The sequence below is a fragment of the Zalophus californianus genome, chromosome 6, assembly GCF_009762305.2.
Source record: "Zalophus californianus isolate mZalCal1 chromosome 6, mZalCal1.pri.v2, whole genome shotgun sequence".
NCBI lineage: Eukaryota > Metazoa > Chordata > Mammalia > Carnivora > Otariidae > Zalophus > Zalophus californianus.
The window spans coordinates 85,457,041-85,481,176 of record NC_045600.1 but is presented as its reverse complement, the minus strand read 5'-3'; the positions used below and the strand labels follow the sequence as shown (position 1 = coordinate 85,481,176).

The window sequence follows — 24,136 nt, the reverse complement described above, 5'->3', positions numbered from 1 at the left end:
CCCCCCCCAACACAAATAGTTTTTCCCAAAACCACAAACATCAACTGGTCCTGGTATTTCCATAAACAGTGCAGCTAAGAAACAGTTTAGAGAAAATTTAACGGGATTCAGATTATATCCATTCTGTCCTCTCTGCCCTGAGAGTAATAATCCCATACGGGTCCCAGTCCTCCCCAATGGTCTTCCCATCTCTGGTGGACGAGTCCTTTCACAAAGTGGCATTTCTCGCTGCTGCCCTAGAGATCCTCCTGCGCCTTCTTCTTCCTCTTGGTTTTTTCTTCTTGAATTATAGGGGGATTTGTTGCCTCTCGTTGTAGATAGCTAATAAAATCACTTAATTCACGGCCACCCTGAAAACAGAAAGATCACTCTGAAAATTTAACCTTTTAAAGAACCACGGATTTTTTTCCCCAATAGGAAGACTTCTGAGTTTGTAAAAGCACATTAACAACAACATATATTGACCATGAAATTGAAAGTTTCCAGTTAAATAAAACTCAAAGAACTGGATATGTGTGTGTATGTGTATATTTGTGGGAAGATGCGACAACGCACTTACTTCGTATTTCTTTGGATTTAGCTTCTTGTTGGCTGGAGAGAAGTAGATGGTAGGAAAACTGGGTTAAAAAAAAACAAAAAAAACCACGTTAACTCATTCCAGGTGCCGGAATAACTCCAACATACTCTTCCCCAAAAACTGTTTCTGGGAATAACTTCTCATGATTTCTATTTCTACTTTCCTTTTTTTTTTTTGAAAGATTTTATTTATTTATTTGACAGAGGGAGAGAGAACACAAGCATGGGGAGCAGCAGGTAGAGTCAGGCTCCCTGCTGAGCAAAGAGACCGATGCAGGGCTCGATCCCTGAACCCTGGGATCATGACCTGAGCTGAAGGCAGACACTTAACCGACTGAGCCACCCAGGCACCCTCTTTTTTTTTTTTTGAGAGAGGGAGATGAGCATGCGTGTATGCATACAAGCAGGGGTAGAGGGGCAGAGCGAGAAGAAGAGAAAGAATCTTAAGCAGGTTCCATGCCCAGTGCAGAGCTGACCTGGGGCTTGATCTCACGACCCTGTAATCAAGACCTGAACTGAAATCAAGAGTTGGATGCTCACTGGGTGTTATATGCAAACAATGAATCATGGAACACTACATCAAAAACTAATGATGTAATGTATGGTGATTAACATAATAAATAGAATAAAAAAAAGAAAATAGAGTAAAAGTTGGATGCTTAAGCAACTGAAGCACCCAGGCGCCCCTTGTGATCTCTCTCTCCTTTTTAAAAAATTTATTTGAGAAAGAGAGAGAGAGAGCATGACGAGGGGGCGGGGCAGAGAGGAGCAGAGGGAAAGAATCTCAAGCAGTGTGGAGCCCTATGCAGGACTCAATCTCACAACCCTGAGATCACAACCTGAGCTGAACTCAAGAGTTCAGGAGTTCAGGATGCTCAACCGACTGAGCCACCCAGGCACCCCAATTTCTATTTCTGACCAGATACTATTCTCTATCAGTGGCTAGGTTACATCCTATCAAAACTCGGTAATATGAGAGCTCACAAAATCTGTGGCAGTCATGTGGGCCCATGCAGCAGAACTCCAAGCCAGAAGGCATCTGTGTTCTGTGCTCAACTGCAATGAGGGATCCACTCCCTAAACCATGCCCAATAAATGGTTTACAAGCTTATTGTTTTCCCTATCAATTACCTAGACACTTTTATTAGCTTTTAATCTACTTACCCTCTGACTTCATATGGAGAAGGCACATCATTGGCTGTGGCATCCATCTTGGCTATGATAATATTTGGGTCTTTTCTGAGCTGTTAATAAAAAGGTTAGATCTTTAAACTTTCATTTTTTGGTGACTGAGGGACACTTAGTCAAATCAGCACTTAAAATAACCTCATTTTTAAACACTTGAATAATTCTGCTCAGATAGGAAGAACAGTGAGACTTGTACATTATATCTAGCTTTATTTGTACAGTATTTCTTTTCTCTCTTGGCTTCTCCATAGTAAGACTCTATTTATAGCCACCTTCAAAATTACCTGGCCTAAGTAAGACAGTACAAGGGCTAACTCAAGAGAAACATAATGGATTCATATAAGCCATTACCAAAATTCAGAAGCCTGTATACCTTAACTACAATCTAGATTTGAGTCTTTGGAGTGGAAAGTCAGAACAGGTGTTTGAGGCACTGCACAGACTAGAGACACTAGGGGGGCAGTCAGGAGAAAGTAAACAGCTGAAAAGAAATCTACCAGAATTAGGTACTGAATTAATTAGGATAACTAATTTAGCCAATGCTGAATACGTGTGTCAACTTCCCAACTCAAATTTTATCTTCAGAATATAGTTCAGACTTACCTTCTCTCCCAGTTCTTTATACTTAGGCTCCAGATTCTTACAGTGACCACACCAAGGAGCATAAAATTCAATCAGTACATCTTTATTTTCATCATTCACTATTTCATCAAAATTCTCTGCTACCACTACCTGGAATACACCAAAGATCCTCTAGTTGGTAAGGCAAGGTAAAGAATAAAAATCACAAGCTATATTTGTTTCTGGACCCAAACCCTCTCAAATTTGATGTATTGTCACTGAAAATATGTCATTGAAACCCAAATCACATTTACAGATTGTATTAAAGATGCTCTGGTGATTTTCCAGAAACCAACTCACTCCCATGTCTGTCACCTGTCAAACTTTGTTCAGGAAGCCATAGGAAGTAAGTACCACCCAACCCTTCCCTAATCTCAAAGCAACAATTTTGAAACTATTCTTAGAGGTTAGCTTGCTCTATCCCGAAGAGTAACTTAGTTCTAATATAAATACCATCCAAAATTCTAAGATTTTATACTTTTGCCCCTACTGAGCATTATAAGCTCTGCTAATGCTTATTTTATGACACAGGGAGGTGAGGACAAACAAAAACAAAAACATGATAGCCAAAAAGGTCTCACTTAGACCCAGCATTTTTTGGAATAAAGAACTGAGGAGAGTCAATTATATCTCAATAAAACTAAGAGCGCATGGGGAGAGCAGGGGGAGACGAGGACAGGCAGCTGCTTAGAGCCCTGATGAGGCTGTCAACTCCTCACCTTTACCGGCCCATCATTGCTCTCCGGGATGGGCTCAGACTTCAGATACCTCTTCAGGTTGCCATCAAAGTAATCTTGCAGGAATCTTTCAAGAGCCTTGCCATCACGTCTGCAATTGCAAAGACAAGGATCAGACTTGTTAATCTTCGACGGAGAGGATTAAAAGCAATTTCTTAGAATAGTTTTTACATATTCTAGCTTCAATTTCAAGGTTAGAAATTGGAAGCTAAAAACAGGAGAAGCTTATCTCTCAACACGCAGATCTACTGACTGAACAAAAACCACCTCCTTACATTTCTAGTGTGTTCTTTGTGAATTAGAAAGATCAGAGAAGGAAGAAAACACTGGTCTTCTGGAAATTCACTTCTGCAAAAGAACCAGGTCGTCGTTGCTCTGGAGAATACCGCCTATTTATGATATCTTGTTTTACTGATTTGCTCACAATGAAGATTTTCTCTGGTTTTGGTCTCCCAACGTCTCAGAAGGTGAACAGTCATACTCTTCCAGGGTTTTAAGACCTTTCCATTCCCTAAGTTTACCTTAGGCCAGGGTAGTATTCCAAGAAGAAAAGACATTCTACAGGGATGGGAGGGGGTTGCACTGGTCTGAAATTACATCAATCTCAAAGAGACCATCCAATGTTCTCTATCTACTATTTCTAATGGCAGGGTGGAAAAATCATGTAAGTATTCCAAGCTGCTATCCTTTTGTTAGTTTTCAGAATTTATTAAGGATTGTTATCCTTAAATACCTATAGTTGTATTTTTTTTAAGATTTTATTTATTTATTTGACAGAGAGAGAGAGTGAGAGCAGGAATACAAGCAGGGGGAGTGGGAAAGGGAGAAGCAGGCTTCCCGTGGAGCAGGGAGCCCGATGCGGGGCTCAATCCCAGGACCCTGGGATCATGACCTGAGCCGAAGGCAGACGCTTAACGACTGAGCCACCCAGGCTCCCCCTTAAATACCTATAGTTTAATTGAGAAAAATGACAATCATAGGTCTTAGCTAGAAGACCTATCTTCACATTCTAATGTTCTTCTTTATAAATCCTTTGTAGTGTACAAGGTTTTTTAAGTTTCTTTGCAGAATCAAATCCCAAACCCACGTTAACTTGTAACTCACGAGAACTCCTCTTGCATGACAAACTTCTCTCCTTTTGCAGTTCTGATAGCAACAACAGGAACCTCGCCGGCAGTGCTTTCCAAGCCAAAATCAGAAAGTTCGTGGCTAAAGGTTTTGCGGCTAGCTACAGCAAAGCTGAGTTTGTTTCCAGCATCTAGGAATTTCTTTGCTACCATCATCACTCTGTGAGAAACGAAATATTTATGCCAAGATTTATACCACAGTGGTAAAGCACTTCTAAACTCAAGCAGCAACACGCTTAGAAAGCAAAGACTAGATTTTACAGTCCATGGAGCCCTCTGGAGTCAGTCTGAACTGTGTTCTTGGGCACTGACACGGAATGATGGCACACGCCAATGTCTTACTGAACGTCACTGCCAAACTGGTGGTACCAATCAAATAGTCCATTCCTACTGAATCTTGCTATATTATATAACTAAAATATTGCAGGCACAATGACTGACCTGAAAAGAAAATTTATAAGGATACAATGCACTAAAAGTTTCAATGGGCAAATAGGCACAATATTTTAAGTATTTAATATTATTATTTAATATTATCTAATATTCTATTAAGTTAAATATTTTAATTACTATTAAAATATTAAATAATTATAGTAATTGATATTTAATATTATCAATTGATGAGAGCTATTAATAATTAACATTTTAAATATTTAATATTAATATTTAAATATTTAATATCTATATTCTAGATCATATTTGCATCTTTTACTGGGAGGTTAGGAACCAGCTATGTCACAAGGCAAAGGAACACCTATGGAAGATATGCCCAACAGATTTTGGAAATAGTTTATGTTATTTGTCCTTACAGCTTCAAATGGTTTTTGGGAGTCAACTATTCCCATTCTTATTGGCTCTCACATCATACACTGTAACAGGATTAATAGAAGAAACTGTTTATACACTGAGTAAACTTATTTACTAAGGGGAAAAATGATCCTTATTACCTGTTTCTCCAATAGTTGGAACCTTTAGCATTCTTTTCATAGTCCACATCATAGTAAGCCACAAGTAAGTCCTTGCCCTGTATCAAATCTTTATTGTCTTCTGTCATGTGAGGGCAGATCCCAAAACTGAAATAAATAATCCATTATCAAACTGTCAGGTTTAGCTATGTCATGGAACTATCACAAAGTAACAGATAGCACATATAAAGGAAAGAAACTTTCAACGTGAAGAATAAGTACTGAACAATATACCTTCTAAGGAGTCCTAGGGTCCACACATTACTGTTTTAATATAAACTTCAACTATTATTGTTCAATCCCTTGAATAAGGCTATTTAATCCAAAACATGGATCTGCTTACTAACTGAGGTAAGGAAACTACAATGAAGCCAAGAAATCCCAAACAAGATTATAAAAAGGTACTCACATGTTCTCTTGGATAAATTTTTTAATCTTGCCACTAGTCATTTTCTGTTCTATATATGCCACAGTCTTGTCCTCAAACTTGTTCATTAAATGTGAAGGACGAAACAAGGTGATACCCCTTCAAAAAAAAAAAAAAAAAACAAAACTATTAGTAGGTAGGCAGCAGCAGAATGATCTTCCATCTTTTATTTAAAGCTCAGATGACTCTTGCTGTCATTTTTACTATCACCATTTAACCACATAAGGACTCTTTCCTGGGACCGAAGACTTGGCAACATGACCTCATCAAAGCTAAGGTGCTAACCACCTTAATCTCAGGTGCAATAATGGGGTATGAAGGTTTAATAAACCCTGCATTGGAAAGTTAGAAGACTTTGGTTCTAACTAACCCCACTAATTTTAAAGACCTTGTGCTAGGTATCAACTGAATCCTTTTGGGCTTCAGCTTTTTCTGCAGTACAAAAGGGGATTTAAGGAGGTTAGAGGATTAATTTCCAAACCTTTAAAAACAGTAACAGAACCCAACTTACCCTCAAATCCCAGGATGTACAATAAAGTAGAGCTTACTCTTATTGGAAGGTACCTTGCCTGGCTCTCCCCTTGAAAATTCAACTCCCCCACATAGTAAAAGAATTACTTCAGTAGAGAAAATATCTTTTAAGATTTCTTCCAGCTATAAAATTCTATAGGTAGGTATACAATTATAGATAATGTTTAGCTTGAGTTCATTAGAAATTCCCTTGTTCTATATTTCTCTTATCCCAACAAACGGAGTTTAACAATCTTTCTCTTGCTGATACTATTTTGCCCCTCTAAGCCAGGCTCTCCTCACTCCATTGAACACTTGAAGCAAATTCCTTCTTTAATTTTTAGCCTTGTTCAGCTAAAACTGAGCCCCAATCTGGTTCCGAGTCATGGGTTTATATCAAGTGCCAGCTTTCTCAGAAAATACCACTATTCTAACTACTAAACTCCCACCTCTAAGTTCTCCTTCATTCATTCCTCCTCCCCACACTGCACACACACCCACATACAATTTTTTTTAGAGGGAGAGACAGCACAAGCAGGAGGGGCAGAGGGAGAGAGAGAATCTTAAGCAGGCTCCATGCCCAGCGTGGAGCACGATATGGGGCTTGATTTCATGACCCTGAGATCATGACCTGAGCTGAAATCAAGAGTCAGACACTCAACCAACTGAGCCACCCAGGTGCCCCCACCCACATATAATTTTATCACTTGTTTTTGTCTAGGCTTCAGCCCTTTAAGTCCTTACATCCCTCTCTCACTCTTCCAGTATTAACCACTGACTTCATGTCAATTAAAACACAGGCATTTTAGGGTATCTGGGGGGCTCAGTCAGTTACGCATCCGACTATTGATTTTGGCTCAGGTCACGATCTCATGGTCCTCATGGTCGGGAGACTGAGCCCTGCATCCGGCTCCGCCTCAGCAGGGAGTCTGTTGAGAATTCTCTTTCTCCCTCTCCCTCTGCTCTTCCCCTCACCCCCTCTAAAAAAAACAAAAAACACAGGTATTTTATAGAACACAGGGAAACTACATAGCAAAAGGGGACTTAATACAAACATGCTGGGCAAGCAAAAATGTGAACAGGGCTAATATTGTGGGGTTTTTTTTAGCATAGTTACCAACTTCAGAGCAGTTATTCTCAGAAAGATAGAAATCCAGCAGTTTCAAATATAATCTTTAATGATGCTGCAGCCTTGGTGTACACATGACTTTTTTTTTTTTAAAGATTTTATTCATTTATTTGAGAGAGAAAATGAGAGATAGGGAGCACGAGAGGGAAAAGCAGACTCCCTGCCGAGCAGGGAGCCGGATGTGGGACTCGATCCGGGGACTCCAGGATCATGACCTGAGTGAAGGCAGTCGCTTATCCAACTGAGCCACCCAGGCGCCCCTCAATAAGATTTCAAATCAGAAGCTGATAGGCCACTTTAAAGGCAGCCACAATCAACACATCTAAGGTTAACAGACTGATCTGTGATGTGCTTAATGAGCCACAGGGGGCTCCACAACGGTTCACAGACCTGGTGTGTCTTAATGTAAAAGGCAGTCAAACCTACGACTTTGCATCTGGACTTTCTAGTTTCAAATCCTATTTCTGCCACTTACTGGCTGTGAAGCTAGGCAAATTACTTAACCTCTCTGACTGCTTTCTCCTCTACGAAATAATAACAGATTTGTCTCACCAGTTGTTAAGAGGATTAAATAAGTCAACAGTAAATGGCACATAGTAAACACTACATATTTTGTTAAATATAAATGAATAACACTAGCCCTTGGCACACTCGTCTTCTTTATTTGCTCACCCTCAGTGATCTCATCTAGTCTCATGGTTTCAATAATTATTTACAGGTGCTCGACCTATAAAGGTTTCTTTCTAGTTCAGAACTTTCCCCGAATTCTAACCTCATTTATCCAGTTGTCTATTGGGTCTTCACTGGGACATCTCACAAACTTTACATTCACTAGGCCAAAATGAACTCATCATCAATCCCTTCAAATTTGTTTCTCTTCATCTTTTTCCCAGCTTGATGATGACTGCTGGTGGCCCAGTCATCCAAGTTACAGAAACCTAGATTCATTCTAGATCTTCCTTTTTTCACACATGGCTAGGGACCAAATCCTATTGTTTATATTTTTGTATACTCTCTCCTCTTCCATGCCCCTAAATGCTGCCTTAATTTAGTCTCTCAGTAGTCACCCTTAGTTTGGACTCTTACTGCCTTGCCATTCCTCCCCTTTCAAACCATCATCACATGGGTACCAGCAACTTTTCTTCTGAAACACAAAAATCACATTACTCTCCCGCTCAAAGTCTTTCAATGACTCTCACATGTCTAAAAGAGAAAATCAAAATTCTTTTGTATGCACTTAAAATCTTCTATAATTTGGTCTCTGCTTACCTTTCCCTATCACCTCATTTATAAACAATACTCCAGTAGTACTACAGGTCTCAACATTCCTAAGTTGTTTCACATCTTGGGGCCTTCACTTCTGCTGCTCTATCTGGAATAATGTTCCCTTGTTCCTTCCCTCCCTCCCTTCCTCCTTTCCTTCCTTTTTTTTTCTCTCTCTCTTTCAAGATTTTTATTTATTTACTTGTCAAAGAGAGAGCGCACAAGCAGGGGGAGCAGCAGGCAGAGGGAGAAACAGGCTTCTGCTGCGCAAGGAGCCCAATGCGGGACTCGATCCCAGGACCCCGGGATCATGACCTGAGCCCAAGGCAGACGTGTAACCAACTGAGCCACCGAGGCATCCCAGGAATAAAGTTTTTTTTAAAGATCTTATTTATTCATTTGATAGAGAGCAAAAGGGCACAAGCAGGGGGAGTGGCAGAGGGAGAGGGAGAAGCAGGTCCCTGGCCGAGCAGGGAGCCTGATAGGGGGGCTCGATCCCAGGACCCTGGGATCACGACCCAAGCCGAAGGCAGACGCCTAACCAACTGAGTCACCCAGGTGCCCAATAATGTTTTTTTTAAAGGAGGCTCCAGCCCAGCATGAAGCCCCACGTGAGGATTGAACTAACGACCCTGAGATCAAGACCTGAGCTGAGATCAAGAGCCAGATGCTTATGGCTCTTGAGCCACCCAGGTGCCCCTATCTGGAATAATTTTTACCCCAACTGAAATAACCTGCCTGGAAAAATTTATCTTTCAAGACACACCTCAACAATCACGTCCTCTATGAAGTTTCTTCTGATACTACTCCCGACCCCGAAGGAAAAAAAATCACTCCCTGTTCTTCAGGCACACCCTGCATACATTTCTATTGTAACACCTACAATGCTCGCTTAACACTTATTTTTTAAATATTTTCACTGTCTCCCCCTACTAGAGGCATCGCAAAGGTAGCAATAGTTCCTAGCACTTAGCTTAATAAATCTTTCGGAAGAACTAGGCATAAAAATCACCAGTTCATACAATTAGTACTTGGTCCAGAAATTTACAAGGGTATTCAATTCAGTCACTTACTCTCCATCATCATCATATTTGTTCACCAGAGACTCCACATTGGTGTGTGCAAATCGGTAGTTATCCCTCAAGTTGCTGGCTGCTTTTAGAAACTCAGAGTGAGCTTCACTAAATAAATCTTTGAAAAAACCTATACAAAAAATGTCAAACACAAGGAAGAAACAGTAAGTAATTAAACTTTCAAATTCTATTTTAAAGATTTTTTAAAATTTATTTGTCAGAGAGAGAACATAAGCAGGGAGAGCAACAGGGCAGAGGGAGAAACAGGCTCCCCACCAAGCAAGGAGCTGGATACGGGACTTGATCCTAGGATCCTGGGATCATGACCCAAGCCGAAGGCAGACATTTAACCAACTGAGGCACCCAGGCGTCCCCTAAAATTCTTCTATTTTCAAAACCTTCATTCTATTCACAGGTAAGCAAAGTGAGACAGGTAACAGGACTGGGTCTGCTTTGCCATGACTACCTAGGATATTTGACAAAATACTTAGGATAAGAATTTTCCCTCTACGCTTAAAAAAAAAATTTTTGTTCCAGGGAGTCAAGGGAGAGGATTTGTCAGAGTTCAAGCCTTTTCTAGTTTTTCACAATTAGATTTGGGCAAACTGCTTAACTTCTTAGAGTTTCAGGGACTATTTTAGGTGTCAGAAGGATCCAATAAGACAGTTTGCCAAAATAAACCATCAATTACTTCACTGTATTTTTTGACTTGTTGTCAGAACTTCAAGTCTAGAAAAGTGACTGAAACCTAAGTGTTTATTAAATGTCTGCTTGTAGTTAACTCCTTGAAAATATACAGAATCGGTAAAATCCAGACAATAAGAAGTGGCTTTTAGTCAAATTTAAATTACAAACCATCTTCTACTGCCAGAAAGTCAGTTTTATTATAATAATTATGAGATTAAGAGAAGCACAAACACAGATTATATGTTTAAATTTATTTTTTAACTCAACTACCTTATACATTACATTTAAAACAAAAGAAAGGGCGCCTGGGTGGCTCAGTTGGTTAAGCGACTGCCTTCAGCTCAGGTCATGATCCTGGAGTTCCAGGATAGAGTCCCACATCGGGCTCCCTGCTCAGGAGGGAGTCTGCTTCTCCCTCTGACCCTCTTCCCTCTCGTGCTCTCATTCTCTCTCAAATAAATAAAATCTTTAAAAAAAAAATAAAACAAAAGAAAGAACACTTAAGATGTAGAATGTATTTAACTGCAAGTTATTTTAAGGATAAAATGAAATACTGTAACACCCGAGAAAGCAAAGTACACAAATCCTAGCAATTTGATCTCAAGAACTAAATCCCCTACTACTGTGAGAACAGTAGACACAGAGGTTTATTATTTACTAGTATCCTCCCACCTTAAAACCTTATTTTCAGTCTTAACTACCCTATTGAGTTAAATCTCTGAGTTTGAGATGCAATAGAAAAAGCTGAAGATATTTCTATTTTGGGTCTTTAACTGAAATTACATCCAAATAACACAAAGCCATTCCAATAAAACCAGTTTTCCACATTATAGTAATGCTGACCTAAATCTAGGAGTTGTCTTTTCAACTGTCCCCAAGGCTTCCTAAACTGGTTTAACTTTGTTGTTTACTCAGATACAGAGGGTTTTTGAAACCAAATTGATGGTTTTGTTGTATAATCAAATATTTGCTACTTACCCACCACAGAAGCATCTTTATCACTAATGAACTTCTCAAATTCTTCCTCAGTCCTGAGAGGAACTGAAGCTGGTCCTGCCTGCTTCTTCAGGTGGCTGACAATTCCATCTTAAAAGATAAAATGAAAGATTATAGCAACACAAATTTCTAATTTTTGAGAAGGCAATCATTCACATAATTCAAAATTCAGAAGGTTGAAAAGGGAGGCATATGGCTGGCTCAGGTGGCAGAGCATGTCCCTCTTGGATCTTGGGGTTATAAATTGGAGCCCCATGTTGGGTATGGAGATTATTTAAAAATATAATCCTTAAAACAGACATATTATGCATAAACAAGCAATTCCATATTTATTCTTTTCTTTCTTTTCTTCCCAAATGGCAGCATACAACTATGCTATTCTGTATTTTGTTTTTGTCATTTAATACAGTTTAGAGAATTTACACCAGTGTACATAAAGAGCTACCTCAGTAGCTCTTTTTTTTTACCTGCATAGTGTTTCACTGTATGAATGTACCATAACTTATTCAACCAGATACATATGATAGACATTTGTTAACAATTTCTTGCTGTTATAATTCTGCAATAAACAACCTTGTACTAATGTCATTTTGCACATGACTGAGTAGATCTGTAGGGTAAATTCCTAGAAGTGGATTCACTGGGTCAAAGAATACATGCATTTATAATTGTCAAAATACCTCCTCAAAGAGACTGTATTGATAACCCTACCAGGGATTTATTAAAGTGTTTATAACAGTACAAATTAATAGTGCCTTTGTTCAAATTATTCTCTCTGCCTAGAACACTCTCCCCAGATATCCTCCTGGCTCCCTTCCTTACCTCCTTTAGGTCTTTACTCAAATGTCATCTTCTCAAAGAAGCTCTCCCTGACCATCCCATTGTAAACTAAAACCTATTCACCTCCAACGCTCCTGAATTCCCTTCCCTGGCTTTATATTTCTTTATAGCACTGTTCACCCACTTAATTAATACTTTATCCTAATTATTTTCATCTATCTTTTCCCATGACAAAGTAAATTCCAAATGCATAAGGATTTTTGTCTGTTTTGCTCAGTGATATAAATCTAGCTCTAGAATAATACTTATTAGCATGTAAGTTTGAGAAACATCTATTTTACAAATAAATTAAGTAAGCAAATCCTGTATTCTCAAGTAGCACAAAGAGTCACTTGTAGCCTTACATTTTAAAGGCAGAAAATGCATGAACTTCGATAGCTAGTATAAGGTTTTAACTATATATAGGTCAAGTTACGCCATGTACAGGATCCACCTACATCACACTTTCCTACTGACGTGAAATGGGCTAGATAAGTAGAACAATTTAGAAAACACAAAAAATCATCTTATCCCTTAAACTTCTGGGGTCCACTAAAACCATTCACAGGCTCAAAATGCCCACAGGTCAGACAAAGGCAATGCTCCTCCTCCATAGTATTCTACCTCTTGCACCCCCTTTCTCTTCTAAGTACTCTACTGATTTGTTAACTGGCCAAGACAGAGTATTATTCAACTCTTTCAACATGATTGAGTCTATTCTGCATTTTTTCTAATGTTTCTTCCTTCTCTCTCCCGTCAGGGACATTTTTCCTTTTAAATATTTTCCTCAATTCCTCACATAGGAGGGGTTGCATCAACAGATTAATTGAAATTGAATATGATTTGTTTAGTCTCTAAGGGAATTATTATTACTATATCATGATATAAATTATAAAGAACTTTAACCTGTGGCTATGATGAGAAGTGTCGGTTACTGAGAAATTCTTAAATTTAAGAAATCTATTGTTACAGCCCAAGTGACAGCATCTGACCAGTAGCAGTCTAATTGGGTTCACCTACAATTTAGTTAAGGCACGCTCAAGTTTAGAAAAACATTTCAATAATTCGGACCGCTAATTCCATCCTAAATTGAACAAATAAAATCTGAATGGTAACATGGGGTTCTTCATTAATACTTTTAAGCTCAGAAAAAATTTTTTTTCCTTCTGTGCTTAGACATATCAAATTTTAAGTGTTGGCTAAATGACCTCAGTGGAATCAAAGTATTTTTCCATGCATTCAACGAAGAGTTACTGAGTATCTACTGCATGTGAAGAGTCTAGGTGCTGGAGACAGAGTAGTAAATAAAGTAAACAAGGTCTCTGCTTTCTTAGAGCTTACAGTTTAAATCTCCAAATAATAAACAAGATCTCCAAATAAACAATTACAAAATGATATAATAACCAAAACTATGTGGAGAATTAAGAGGATGATGTGATAAGAAAATGACTGGGTGGCTACTTTAGGTCTGGTGGCCTGGGAAAGCCTCGGGGAGGTAAAATTTAAGGCATGATCTGAATGACAAAAAGGAGCAAGCCATGCAAACATAGGGGAAGATCATTTTGGGCTGGGAATATAACCAGGGCAAAGGTCCTAAGGTGACACAATCTTAAGATGATACAAGAGTTAGGTAGTGGTCATGTTATGCAGAGCTTTGTATATGAGTAACAATCATGCAGACTGAAAAAATTCCACCTCCCTAAAATACCTAACTGAACCCCTTTTCTCTCAGCTTTCCATCATGAAAAGGTAAATAAAATGTGTGTCATTACTTGAAAGACTCAGGGCAAAACTGTCCAAAATATTTTTTCTCATCAATTATAGGCCCTAGAGGATCCAGTCCCCATTTGCCTTTCAAACTTCATCTGTTGGGGCCCCTTGGCTCAGTAGGTGGAGCGTCTGCCTTCAGCTCAGGCCATGATCCCAGGGTCCTGAGATTGAGCCCCACATTGGGCTCCCTGCTCAATGGGGAGCCTGCTTCTCCCTCTGCTGCTCTCCCTGCTTGCGCTATCTCCCCAGCCCCCGTCATGTAAATAAAAAAAAAAAGGCAGCTTCATCTGCTAATTCCTCATCTAAGAGGAATTATACTATTCATGCTAATCATACTCCAGCCACATGGTCTTTCTATCCCTTGAACTCAAGTTCAGTTATACCTTAAGGCCTCTTTGTATACCTCAGAGTCTTTCCCCTCTGCTTGGAAGGCTCTGGCCCAGATCTTCTCAAGGCTAGCTCATGCCTATCATTCAGGTCTCAGCTCAAAGGTTACAGCCCCTGCTAACTCTGATGATGTGGTACTCTCAAACCCAGTCATTAGCACATAAATGGTTTTATTTTTCTCCTTTAATGCTCTTACCACTAACTGAATTTATCTTATATATGAAATTAAATAATTTTAACTGTGATAAGATATACATAAAATTTATTATCATAACTACTTTTAAGCATACAGTTCTATGGCATTAAGTACATTCACACTATTGCATAACCACTCTCCAGGACTGTTTTCATCTTGCAAAACTGAAACTCTACACATTAAAAAAACTCCCCATTTTCTCCACCCTGTAGTCCCTGGGAATCACCATTGTACTTTCTGTCTCTATGAATTTTACCACACTATGAACCTCATATAAGACGCAGTGTCACACTATTTGTCTTTTATGATTGGTTTAGCAGGTCTTCAAGGTTCATCCATGTTGTAGCACATGTCAGAACTTCCTTTTTGAGACTGAATATTCTCCACTGTATTATATATATGTTTATATATTACTATTAATAATATGTCGCATTTTGTATGTCCACTTATCCACTGACAGACACTTAGGTTGCTTCCACCTTTTTCCTACTGTAAATAAGGCAGCTACAAACATGGGCATACAAATGTATCTTCAAGACCCTGCTCTTAATTCTTTGGGGTATATGTCCAGAAGGAGAATTGCTAGATTATTCGGTAATTCTATTTTTTTAATTTTCAGGAACTTCCATACTGTTTTCCATAGCAGCTATACCACTTTACATTTACACCACCAGTGCAAAATGGTTCCAATTTTTCTGCATCCTCATCGACACTTGTTATTTTCTGTTGTGTGTGTGTGTTTTGGGATGTAAAGTAGTTATATATATATATACTTTTAAACTTGGTTGTTGTCTTCTTCTCTTCATTTCCCAGAATGTAAGCACATAAGAGTAGGAAACTTGTCTGTTCTATCAATAAATACAGAGCACCTAGTATATCTAAAACATCTGGCACAGAGTCTAGGTACTCAGTAAATATGTCAATTGAAAAAATGCCTAGTAGACCTTCTAACTCAAGTTCATGTATTTTCTACATTACTTACATAATCTGCTTATTTAGCGAAGTCTTTTGTTAGATACTAAACAGACCTCTTAGATGAGGAATTTTTTTCCTTTTTTCTTAAGATTTTATTTATTTATTTAACAGAGAGAGATGAACAGAGCACAAGCAGGGGGAGCAGCAGGCAGAGGGAGAGGGAGAAGCAGACTCTCCGCTGGGCAGACAGCCTGATGCAGGGCTTGATCCCAGGACCCTGGAATCATGACCTGAGCCAAAGGCAGATGCCCAAAGGACTTAGCCACCCAGGTGCCCCTTAGATGAGGAATTTTTAAGATTACAAGTATGTTGTTTAGAAAAATGTCATGTTCCCACTACAAAAACAGGGTACTTAACAAATTAAGTTTCCTAAATGTAATCCAGGATCCTTACCGGCAGTCCTAGGCCCATCATAAGCACCAGCTTCTTCACCATCTCTAAATATCTTCAGGGTTGGATATCCACTGACTCCATACTTATTACAGGTGTTTGTGTTGGCAGTACAATCAACCTAAAGATTAAAATACACGAACCATCTGTTATCCACGTATTTGTTGCAGGCTCCTCCTATATTCCCAAAATATTAAGAATGCTCAAATCATAAGAGGATCAAGCAATTCTTTGCACACATGCCACAGAACATATATTTTAAAGGCAGACTGGTGCTGGGCTAGTTACATACAATCACCTAAAGAACTGGTTAAAATTTAGATTGCTGGACCTCCTACAAAATGCACAAATGACTATTTAAATTCTTCCCTCAAAGTCTCTATTATTTAAAGCAGTGGTCTCCACCTTCCTTCTGCCTGAGAATATGTGAGGGGGATGCCTGGGTGGCTCAGGCAGTTAAGCGTCTGCCTTCGGCTCAGGTCATGCTCCCAGGGTCCTGGGATGGAGCCCCGCACTGGGCTCCCTGCTCCTCAGGAAGCCTGCTTCTCCCTCTCCCACTCCCCCGGCTTGTGTTCCCCTCTCTCACTGTGTCTCTCTCTGTCCAATAAATAAATAAAATCTTAAAAAAAAAAAAGAATATGTGAGGGATAAATCGCTTAAATTACTAACAATATCTTTCTTACTTTGATAATGATTATTATAAAGGGGATGGATGGATGGAGGTACATATCCTTTCGGTGGCGTAGAGTATAATTTGATTTGGCAAATCATCTAGAGTTATTAGCAAAGTACCAATACTTGAATATGCTCCCTGAGATAATCTGAATATGAACTACCTAGAGATTCCTTGCTATCAGGAAGAAGGAAAACAATTCCTATCTAGCCACTTACTCTAAAGTCGGCAGTGCTATAGGCACTTTGCACATGTTATTTCATTTACTCTTCACAAGATTCTGAGGTATGGTCCCAATGCTTTAACATAAACGGAGGTGTAGAAAAGTAATGTGTTCACAGAAACACAGGCTATAGCTACACAAGGCAGGAATTAAATCATGACTGAACTTTCTTTTTCCCCCAAGGCAAACAGCCAGAGAAACATCAGGATTAAAAGCAGTTTCCAAAAACAGTCCTATATATGTATGAACTATTTATTTGAGGCTGACCAAGATGTGATCTTTTCTTTTTTTTAAAGATTTATTTATTTGAGAGAGAGAGAGCAAGCGTGTGAGCACGTGGGTGAGGGGAGGGGCAGAGGAAGAGGGAGAGAATCTTAAGCAGGGTCCACACTCAGCACAGAGCCCAAAGTGGGGCTCAATCTCATGACCCTGAGCTGAAATCAAGAGTCAGACGCCTAACCAACTGAGCCACCCAGGTACCCAAAGATGTGAACTTTTATACTGCAGCAACTATGGGTTTACTATAGAATAATGGCAAAACTCTAGAAGCATTACTATGATTGTTTTTTTTTAATTTTTTAAAGATTTTATTTATTTGAGAGGGAGTGAGAGCTAGAGAGAGAGAGCACACACAGAGGGAGAGGGAGAGAGAGAAGCAAGCTCCCCGCTGAGCAGGAAGCCCAACTATGTGGGACTTGATCCCAGGACCCTGGGATCATGACCAGAGCCAAAGGCAGACGCTTAACCGACTGAGCCACCCAGGCATGCCACAGAAGCATTACTATGATTTTAAGAGCAAATACTAAGTTTATAGTTGACCAGCTAGTTACATACTTACAACATCCTGTCATTTTCCTATTCCCATCACTATGAATATCATAAAGAAGTTTAGGGAACTCATTTATTCAATAATTTTCCTCTGGCCTTGACTACTATACTTTTACTTTCCATATTTGCCCCCCCCTTTTTTAAAAGATTTTATTTATTTATTTGACAGAGAGAGAAAGAGCACAAGTAGGCAGAGTGGCAGGCAGAGGGAGAGAGAGAAGCAGGTTCTCTGCAGAGCAGGGAGCCAGATGTGGGGCTTGATCCCAGGATCCCAGGATCATGACCTGAGCCGAAGGCAGCCGCTTAACCGATTGAGCCACCCAGGCGCCCCGCCCCTTAATTCTTATTTACCATATATTTTACCTCTTTCTTATTCCAGTAATTCCCTTAGTTTTACTACTTTTAATCTTTAGAAACCATAATTAATAAAATAGTCAGTTTTGTATTTGCCCAGAAACTAGCGTTCTCTTCTTAGTACCGTAAGAGTAGAGAAAATGAGTGTTAATTTTACAAACTACTATTTAAAATACCCCATTTTCTTTCTTTTTTTTAATTTAAATTTTAGTTAGTTAACATACAGTACAATATTGGTTGCTGGAGGGGTGCCTGGGTGGCTCGGTTGAGGGGTCTAACTCCTGCTTTCTGCTCAGGTCATGATCTCAGGGTTGGGAGACCCAGCCTGGTATCAGGCTCCAGACTTAGCAGAGTCTGCTTGAGATTCTCTCCTTCTCCCTCGGCCCCTCCTCCCACTCATGCATGCGCTCTCTAAACAAATAAAATCTTTTTAAAAAATTGGTTTCTGGAGAAGTCAGTGATTTGTCACTTACGTACAACACCCAGTGCTCCTCACAAGTGCCCTCCTTAATGCCCATCACTCATCTGGGCCACCCCCCACCCACCTCCCTCCATCAACCTTCAGTTTGTTCTCTACCCTTAAGAGTCACTTATGGCTTGTTTCCCTCTCTCCTTTTTTTCGTTTCCCCCTTTGCATGTGTTCATCAGTGAGATCATATGGAAAATATCCCATTTTCTGTAATGAAGAATCTGCCTAGACTCACCTTTGCTAATGGGACTATTCCTTTTAATCTGGTTGCTGCGGCTTCATACTCAGGGGCAAGCCTCTTGCAGTGTCCACACCTATATAAATACGTTAAAAAAAAAAAAAAGCCAAATTCTCAGTTTAATCCTTCAAGATTATTAACCATGTTTCTCTAGGACGAATCTCAAACTATAATACAACTTTTAAACTAGTAGCTGCTTCCAAAAGCAAAAACATCACCCGAACAACATCCGTTACTGATAAAGTAACCAGAGCTCTCAGAGGGCAAAGGTACTATCCCTAACCTGAGGCTGATGCTAGGACTAGCATAGTTCAGAGGAGCCATCCATTTTCTCAGTTAAAAGTATAACTGAGCCTTGAAAACTATAGTCAGAATTATACCCCACATTAAAGAGGGAAAGGGCTCAAGCCATTGGACCAATTAATGAGGACAAAATGAAGAGCAAGATAGCAGCAATCCCATTTCTGGTAGCACTTCCCAAAAGAAAGCACATTTTTTTTTAAGAAACCACACTGTGATTCTTAAAAATACAGTGATTGAAACATTCTAAGGTTCCAAGTATGATATTAAAACCTTAAAACTCACCAAGTACTTTTTCTCCATTCCTTCAATAGGAATCCCTTTGTCCAAAAACCCAGTTTGAGGGGGGAGCAGAATGAGGCCCAAAAGGCACTCATTTGCTAGATACTTTAGCAGCTGTTGGAGCCTTTTCTTCTCAGCTGAGTTTCAACACAGCATTAGAATGACATATTTAAGACAGCAAGCCCTATTTTTACAGCTACACAGTTCATCTGGCTCTAAGAACTGATGAGGATAAAACATTGTCAGTTGGAGTATTTTCCGAGGGCCATCAGAAACACCTGCTCCTAGCCTGGGAAGTCCTAACAGGCCCACAGGCACACTGTATATGTGATGCGGGAGAGGGGACATACTCCTCCTTATCCATGTAGATATAGCTAGCACCAGCTATAGGCCATCTCTTCAAAACCCAATGGGTTGCAGAGGGACCACTCTGAGAAGGTAAAGTAGTCCTGTAACGTCTCCACAGATAGCAAAAATAGAATTAGAAAACAGAAAGAAACATGGAAGAAACTTAACCTTATATATTTCATAGCCAATAGTCTCAAAATTTATTTTATTAAGTGATGGACAAATAACTTGGAAACATTTTGCCCCTAAAATGTGTTTAAAACAAAGGACTACAAGAGCTTATACTCTTTAAGGTCTTTAGGAGTTCTATTCAAAAATAATCATTAGAAAGCTTAAATGAAGGAATGGTGATATAAAAAAGACTAATATTAGATGTTGGTTAGTGTCACATACATATTTACCAAAAGTATAAAAGGATCAAATGATAAACACCAAATTCAGGATGGGGGTGTACATAAGACGGGGAAGGGATGTATAGGCTTCAACTGTACTGGCTTTAATTTTTAGACCAGGTGGTGAATAAATGGTATCCCCTATACTGTATTTCATGGATGCACATTTTACCATATCTGAAATTGGCATGTGCCCTACAATCATGCCATAGTTTCAACGGTAGGATTTCCTTCTTTGTGAGACATAAAATAAGGATTCCCCTCCCAATCCGTGGCATCTTACATGTATATGGAATATGGTATTATTCATTACATCCTCTGTATTCCTCTTAGATTGCAAAATAAATTAAAAACTCGTGTACTTGGGTTGCAACAAAAACACACAAATCCTAACTGATTTAATAAGATAACCAATTTATCTGAGAAATTCAGGCTTTGGGGAACATAAGGGCTCAAAAATTAAAAAAAAAAAAGTTAAAGGGAGTAAGAATTGGATCTGGGCCTTTAAGAATTTAAGGCTTCAGCCAGGACCTGTCCTGGGGTATTTTAGATAAAGGCAATAGTACAGCAAAGGTAAAATTGCTATTGAAAATGATACATTTGGAGAACTGGAGGGCTTTGTTTATTAAGAGACAATAAACATTTTATGTGTATTGAGACTACATCAGTCAGCAATATATATAACAGAAAGGGGGAAAGGAGAGATAAAAATAGAAGCCACCTAGAAGACAATATATCTCACATGGCGGATAATGAAAGCTTGGACCAGAGTGACAGCAATGGGAATAAAAAAGAAAAAGAGAGATTTCTGTTGAATACCTAATTATCAAGAAGGCTGAGGCAACAGATTTAAGAATAGTTTCACCTCAACCATCTCAAAATATTTTAACTGAAAAAATAGTATAAAATAATTAGACCGGACCAGTGGGTGTCAACCCAGATGCATATAAAAAATACCCATGGAGGGAACCAAGGGTGTAAGGGAGATATGTGTTTAAGTATCAAGGCTGGGACTGAAAACCACTGCCTTAAGCATTTGCTGCATCCATAAGGTCATCAAATGCCCAAAGGAAGGACCTGTTTACTGAGTTCCAGAGAGACTAGAAGAGACTGCCTTCTTCAGATTCACCAGGAATGGAACCCGGGTGGAATTTGAAGAGGAACATCAAGATTAACCACTACTTCTTTCACCCAGTCCGAGACAGTATTAAAACAAGAACAATTCCATCACCTTCAGGGATGGCACCTAGCAGTAATAATGAATCCCAACATACATTCAATCAACAATCATTACTTTGTGAGGAAAGTCTCTGACAGAAAAACTGATATAGTCCTTTCCCTATAGGAACACCAGTCTGGCAGGGGTGACAGACAATATTAGGTCCCAAATGAGAGGCGGGAGCAACCAGTTAGTTGTCCAGGGAGCTAAATCTTGTTGAAAAGATCAATTTGGGGTGGGAGGATACATCAGAAATTCCAAGTAAAGGAATTAGCATGTATAAAAAGAAATATTTCATTTTATACTATCCATACTTTTTTTTTAAAGATTTTATTTATTCGGCAGAGAGAGACACAGCGAGAGAGGGAACACAAGCAGGGGAGTGGGAGAGGGAGAAGCAGGCTTCCCACGGAGCAGGGAGCCCGACGCGGGGCTCGATCCCAGGACCCTGGGATCATGACCCGAGCCGAAGGCAGACGCCTAACGACTGAGCCACGCAGGCGCCCCCACACATTTTTTTTCTATATGTACTCCAGAAACACTGTATATCAAGTATCATTTAATACTACTGTCCTAGAGGTTAAAGCACAAATCTACAACATAAGTAGATGTTGAGGACTTAAAACTTACTTAACGTTGATCAATAAATTTTCAGATACTATCACGTTTAAACAGTGCTATTTATTTCCCCAGAGAAATTCATATACTCCCATTCTTACAAATTACACAGATGATAGGCTCCATAATGGAAATATGAGTCTACAAAGTCAGATGCAAAGAAATTTTTCACTTTCACTATAAAACGAAAGTGCAAAAAATACCCAAAAACAAATGAGATGAAGAACTTGCTCAAAATAGGTCAATTTACTTTCAATTGGATTAATTGTTCCTATCTAACTTGTGAGCTAGTTCTGATCTGTACAAAGGATTACAGCAGTCAGAAAACATTTCTAGCTGAAGTATTAATAAATAAAAATAGTTGAATGTGAAGAAATAAAGACATTATCAACAGGAGACTTCCTTGATTCCAAATTAGTCACTCAGAAAACCGATCCTGCTTGCCGGCATTGTGGGGGATTACCTTACCTTCTAGACCAATTAAAAGCAGACACCACAGCAGGGATCCACCCAATTTTTGGGATAGTTTAGTGCATGACGGGATATGCAGTTTTTAGGGAAGCACATGCAACAATTTAAAGTAGACCCCTGTAGTCACAGAAGCACCACCCAGTTTTGATACAACCCCATCCAGCCACTCTAAATACACCCCTTCAAAGTTAACAGCAAGGTTATATGATTGGGAAGAGTAGTTTCTAAGATGGAATGTGACTTCTGCAGATGTATAAGGAAAGACCACCTGTGATGTGTAATCAGTACTACCAGTTGGCCACAGGAATGCCTGCACATAAAATCTGTCACAAGATGAAAACAAAATTTGTTGCCTCTAGCACATCTCTCCGGTTCAGGTGGTCTTCATTACCAGACTTCTTCTAGTATTACCCCCAGCACGGTGGCTGAACCCTTGCTGAGTAAAGACCAGAGTTGGAAGCAAGTAAAAGTTATACACCAACTTTGTTTTACTGATACTTTTGAATACAAATCATTTTTAATTAAAGGTATTGTGGCAGGAGGAAAAAAATTAAGTACTGTAATCAGCATGAATATATTGAACCATCCCAAGCCTGAAAATAATCATGGCTCTCTGCGGTAAAGATTTGGGAGTTAAAACAAAACAAAACAAAACAAAAAACAGACCAAAAAAACCATTCAGGTCTACTGAGTCAGAAATCCTATTTGCTCTGTCCCCCTACCCCCAACTTTTTGAGTTAGTTGTATCCTAAGGAATTCACACCCTACCTAGTTCAGTTATACCACCCTGAAGTGGACTATTTCTCCCCACACTGATTACTTTCTCACTCGAGTCTTTTTGGGCATTCTTCCTAATTAAAACCGACACTTCAGACAGATTTCTGACGGCATTTCTCTTTTCACCTGCTCTTTTTGACGGGATTCTGCCGGCGCTGAAATGGGATCAGCTTAACGGAGAATGTGTGCACCATGCGATGGAATAAAATAATTCCCGGCCTCAAGAAAGCATTTATGACCATTCTGCAGCCACTGAGTGACCTTGGCTAGAAATCAATGGCTGCGGGGCGTGGGGCAAGAAGAAAGGAAGTACTCTGGGGGCCCAGTGCCTCTCCTCTCTGCACTTGATAAAACGTTCGCTTCCGATATAAGGCCTTGGGATGCCTCGTTTGTAGGATGGAGAGCATTAACACTGACTCAGCCAGAGACTGTAAAGATACTGTTTGTCGGATGGAGAGCATTAACACTGACTCAGCCAGTGAAGATACCAATCTAAGCGGGGTAGGGGGTGGTTAAACCCTCAGCAAATAGGAAGTGCCGCAAGAGCAACGAGGTAAGGATGTGGCCCTACGTGAGCGGGGCCTTCGGGTTTTCTTCCCGGGTCTCGCTCCCAGGCGATCAGCACCGACTTCTCCGCTCTTGCCGAGGCAGCTCGACTCACCCGGGGTAGGAAATTTGCCGGCTGCAGCCGGGCCTGCTGATATGGTGGAGGGCGCCAGCGCTGCGTAGGCCCAACCGTTCCCGCGCCTTCGCCCCCGGCCCAGCCGTCCCTCCCTCCCGCGCCCCGGCTTAATGGCCTCACCAAGGGGCGAAGAACTCGACGAGCATGAGGCCCGCAGAGCCTGTATCGGAGATGCGACTCTCGAAGTTGTCGTCAGTGAGTTCCAGCACGTCGGAGGCAGAGGCGAGACCGGCCGCGGCGAAAAGCAGCGCCACGCCGGGGAACAGCGCTCGGCAGCGGGGGCGCATGGCTACGAGGTAAGGTTGGGGGCGGCCGGGAGGGTCGGGGGCTCGGCGGGGACGCAGAGGCCGGCCACAACTACTCACCCTGTGCCTGCGCTCGCGCGTCTGGCCCAGGCGGACCTGCAGCCGGAGGTCCCAACCCCCC

At 40.2% G+C, this 24,136-nt stretch overlaps 1 protein-coding gene across 1 annotated transcript; it reads right to left on the bottom strand.

The window, feature by feature from the left end:
- Positions 1–64: 64 nt before the first annotated feature.
- Positions 65–24,134, bottom strand: PDIA3 (protein disulfide isomerase family A member 3). The gene is made up of 13 exons (XM_027569531.2): positions 23,831–24,134; positions 18,619–18,697; positions 15,840–15,957; positions 11,282–11,389; positions 9,617–9,746; positions 5,624–5,740; positions 5,197–5,322; positions 4,227–4,409; positions 3,105–3,213; positions 2,368–2,496; positions 1,741–1,820; positions 560–617; positions 65–350 (listed from the first exon to the last, which is right to left on the bottom strand). Exons 1-13 carry the CDS (start codon positions 23,995–23,997, stop codon positions 237–239), a joined length of 1,518 nt encoding a protein of 505 aa, XP_027425332.1. The 5' UTR covers positions 23,998–24,134; the 3' UTR covers positions 65–236.
- Between the last annotated feature and the right edge of the window lie 2 nt (positions 24,135–24,136).

What these genes read in the sequence shown, in the direction of transcription:
- PDIA3 (XM_027569531.2), bottom strand. Translation starts at nt 23,997, where the DNA reads ATGCGCCCCCGCTGCCGAGCGCTGTTCCCCGGCGTGGCGCTGCTTTTC. An exon ending in TGATGGGCCTAGGACTGCCG is followed by an intron (nt 11,390 to 15,839) that starts GTAAGGATCCTG and finishes TTATCTTTTAAG; the next exon opens with ATGGAATTGTCAGCCACCTG. An exon ending in ATAAAGAACTGGGAGAGAAG is followed by an intron (nt 1,821 to 2,367) that starts GTAAGTCTGAAC and finishes TTTTATTAACAG; the next exon opens with CTCAGAAAAGACCCAAATAT.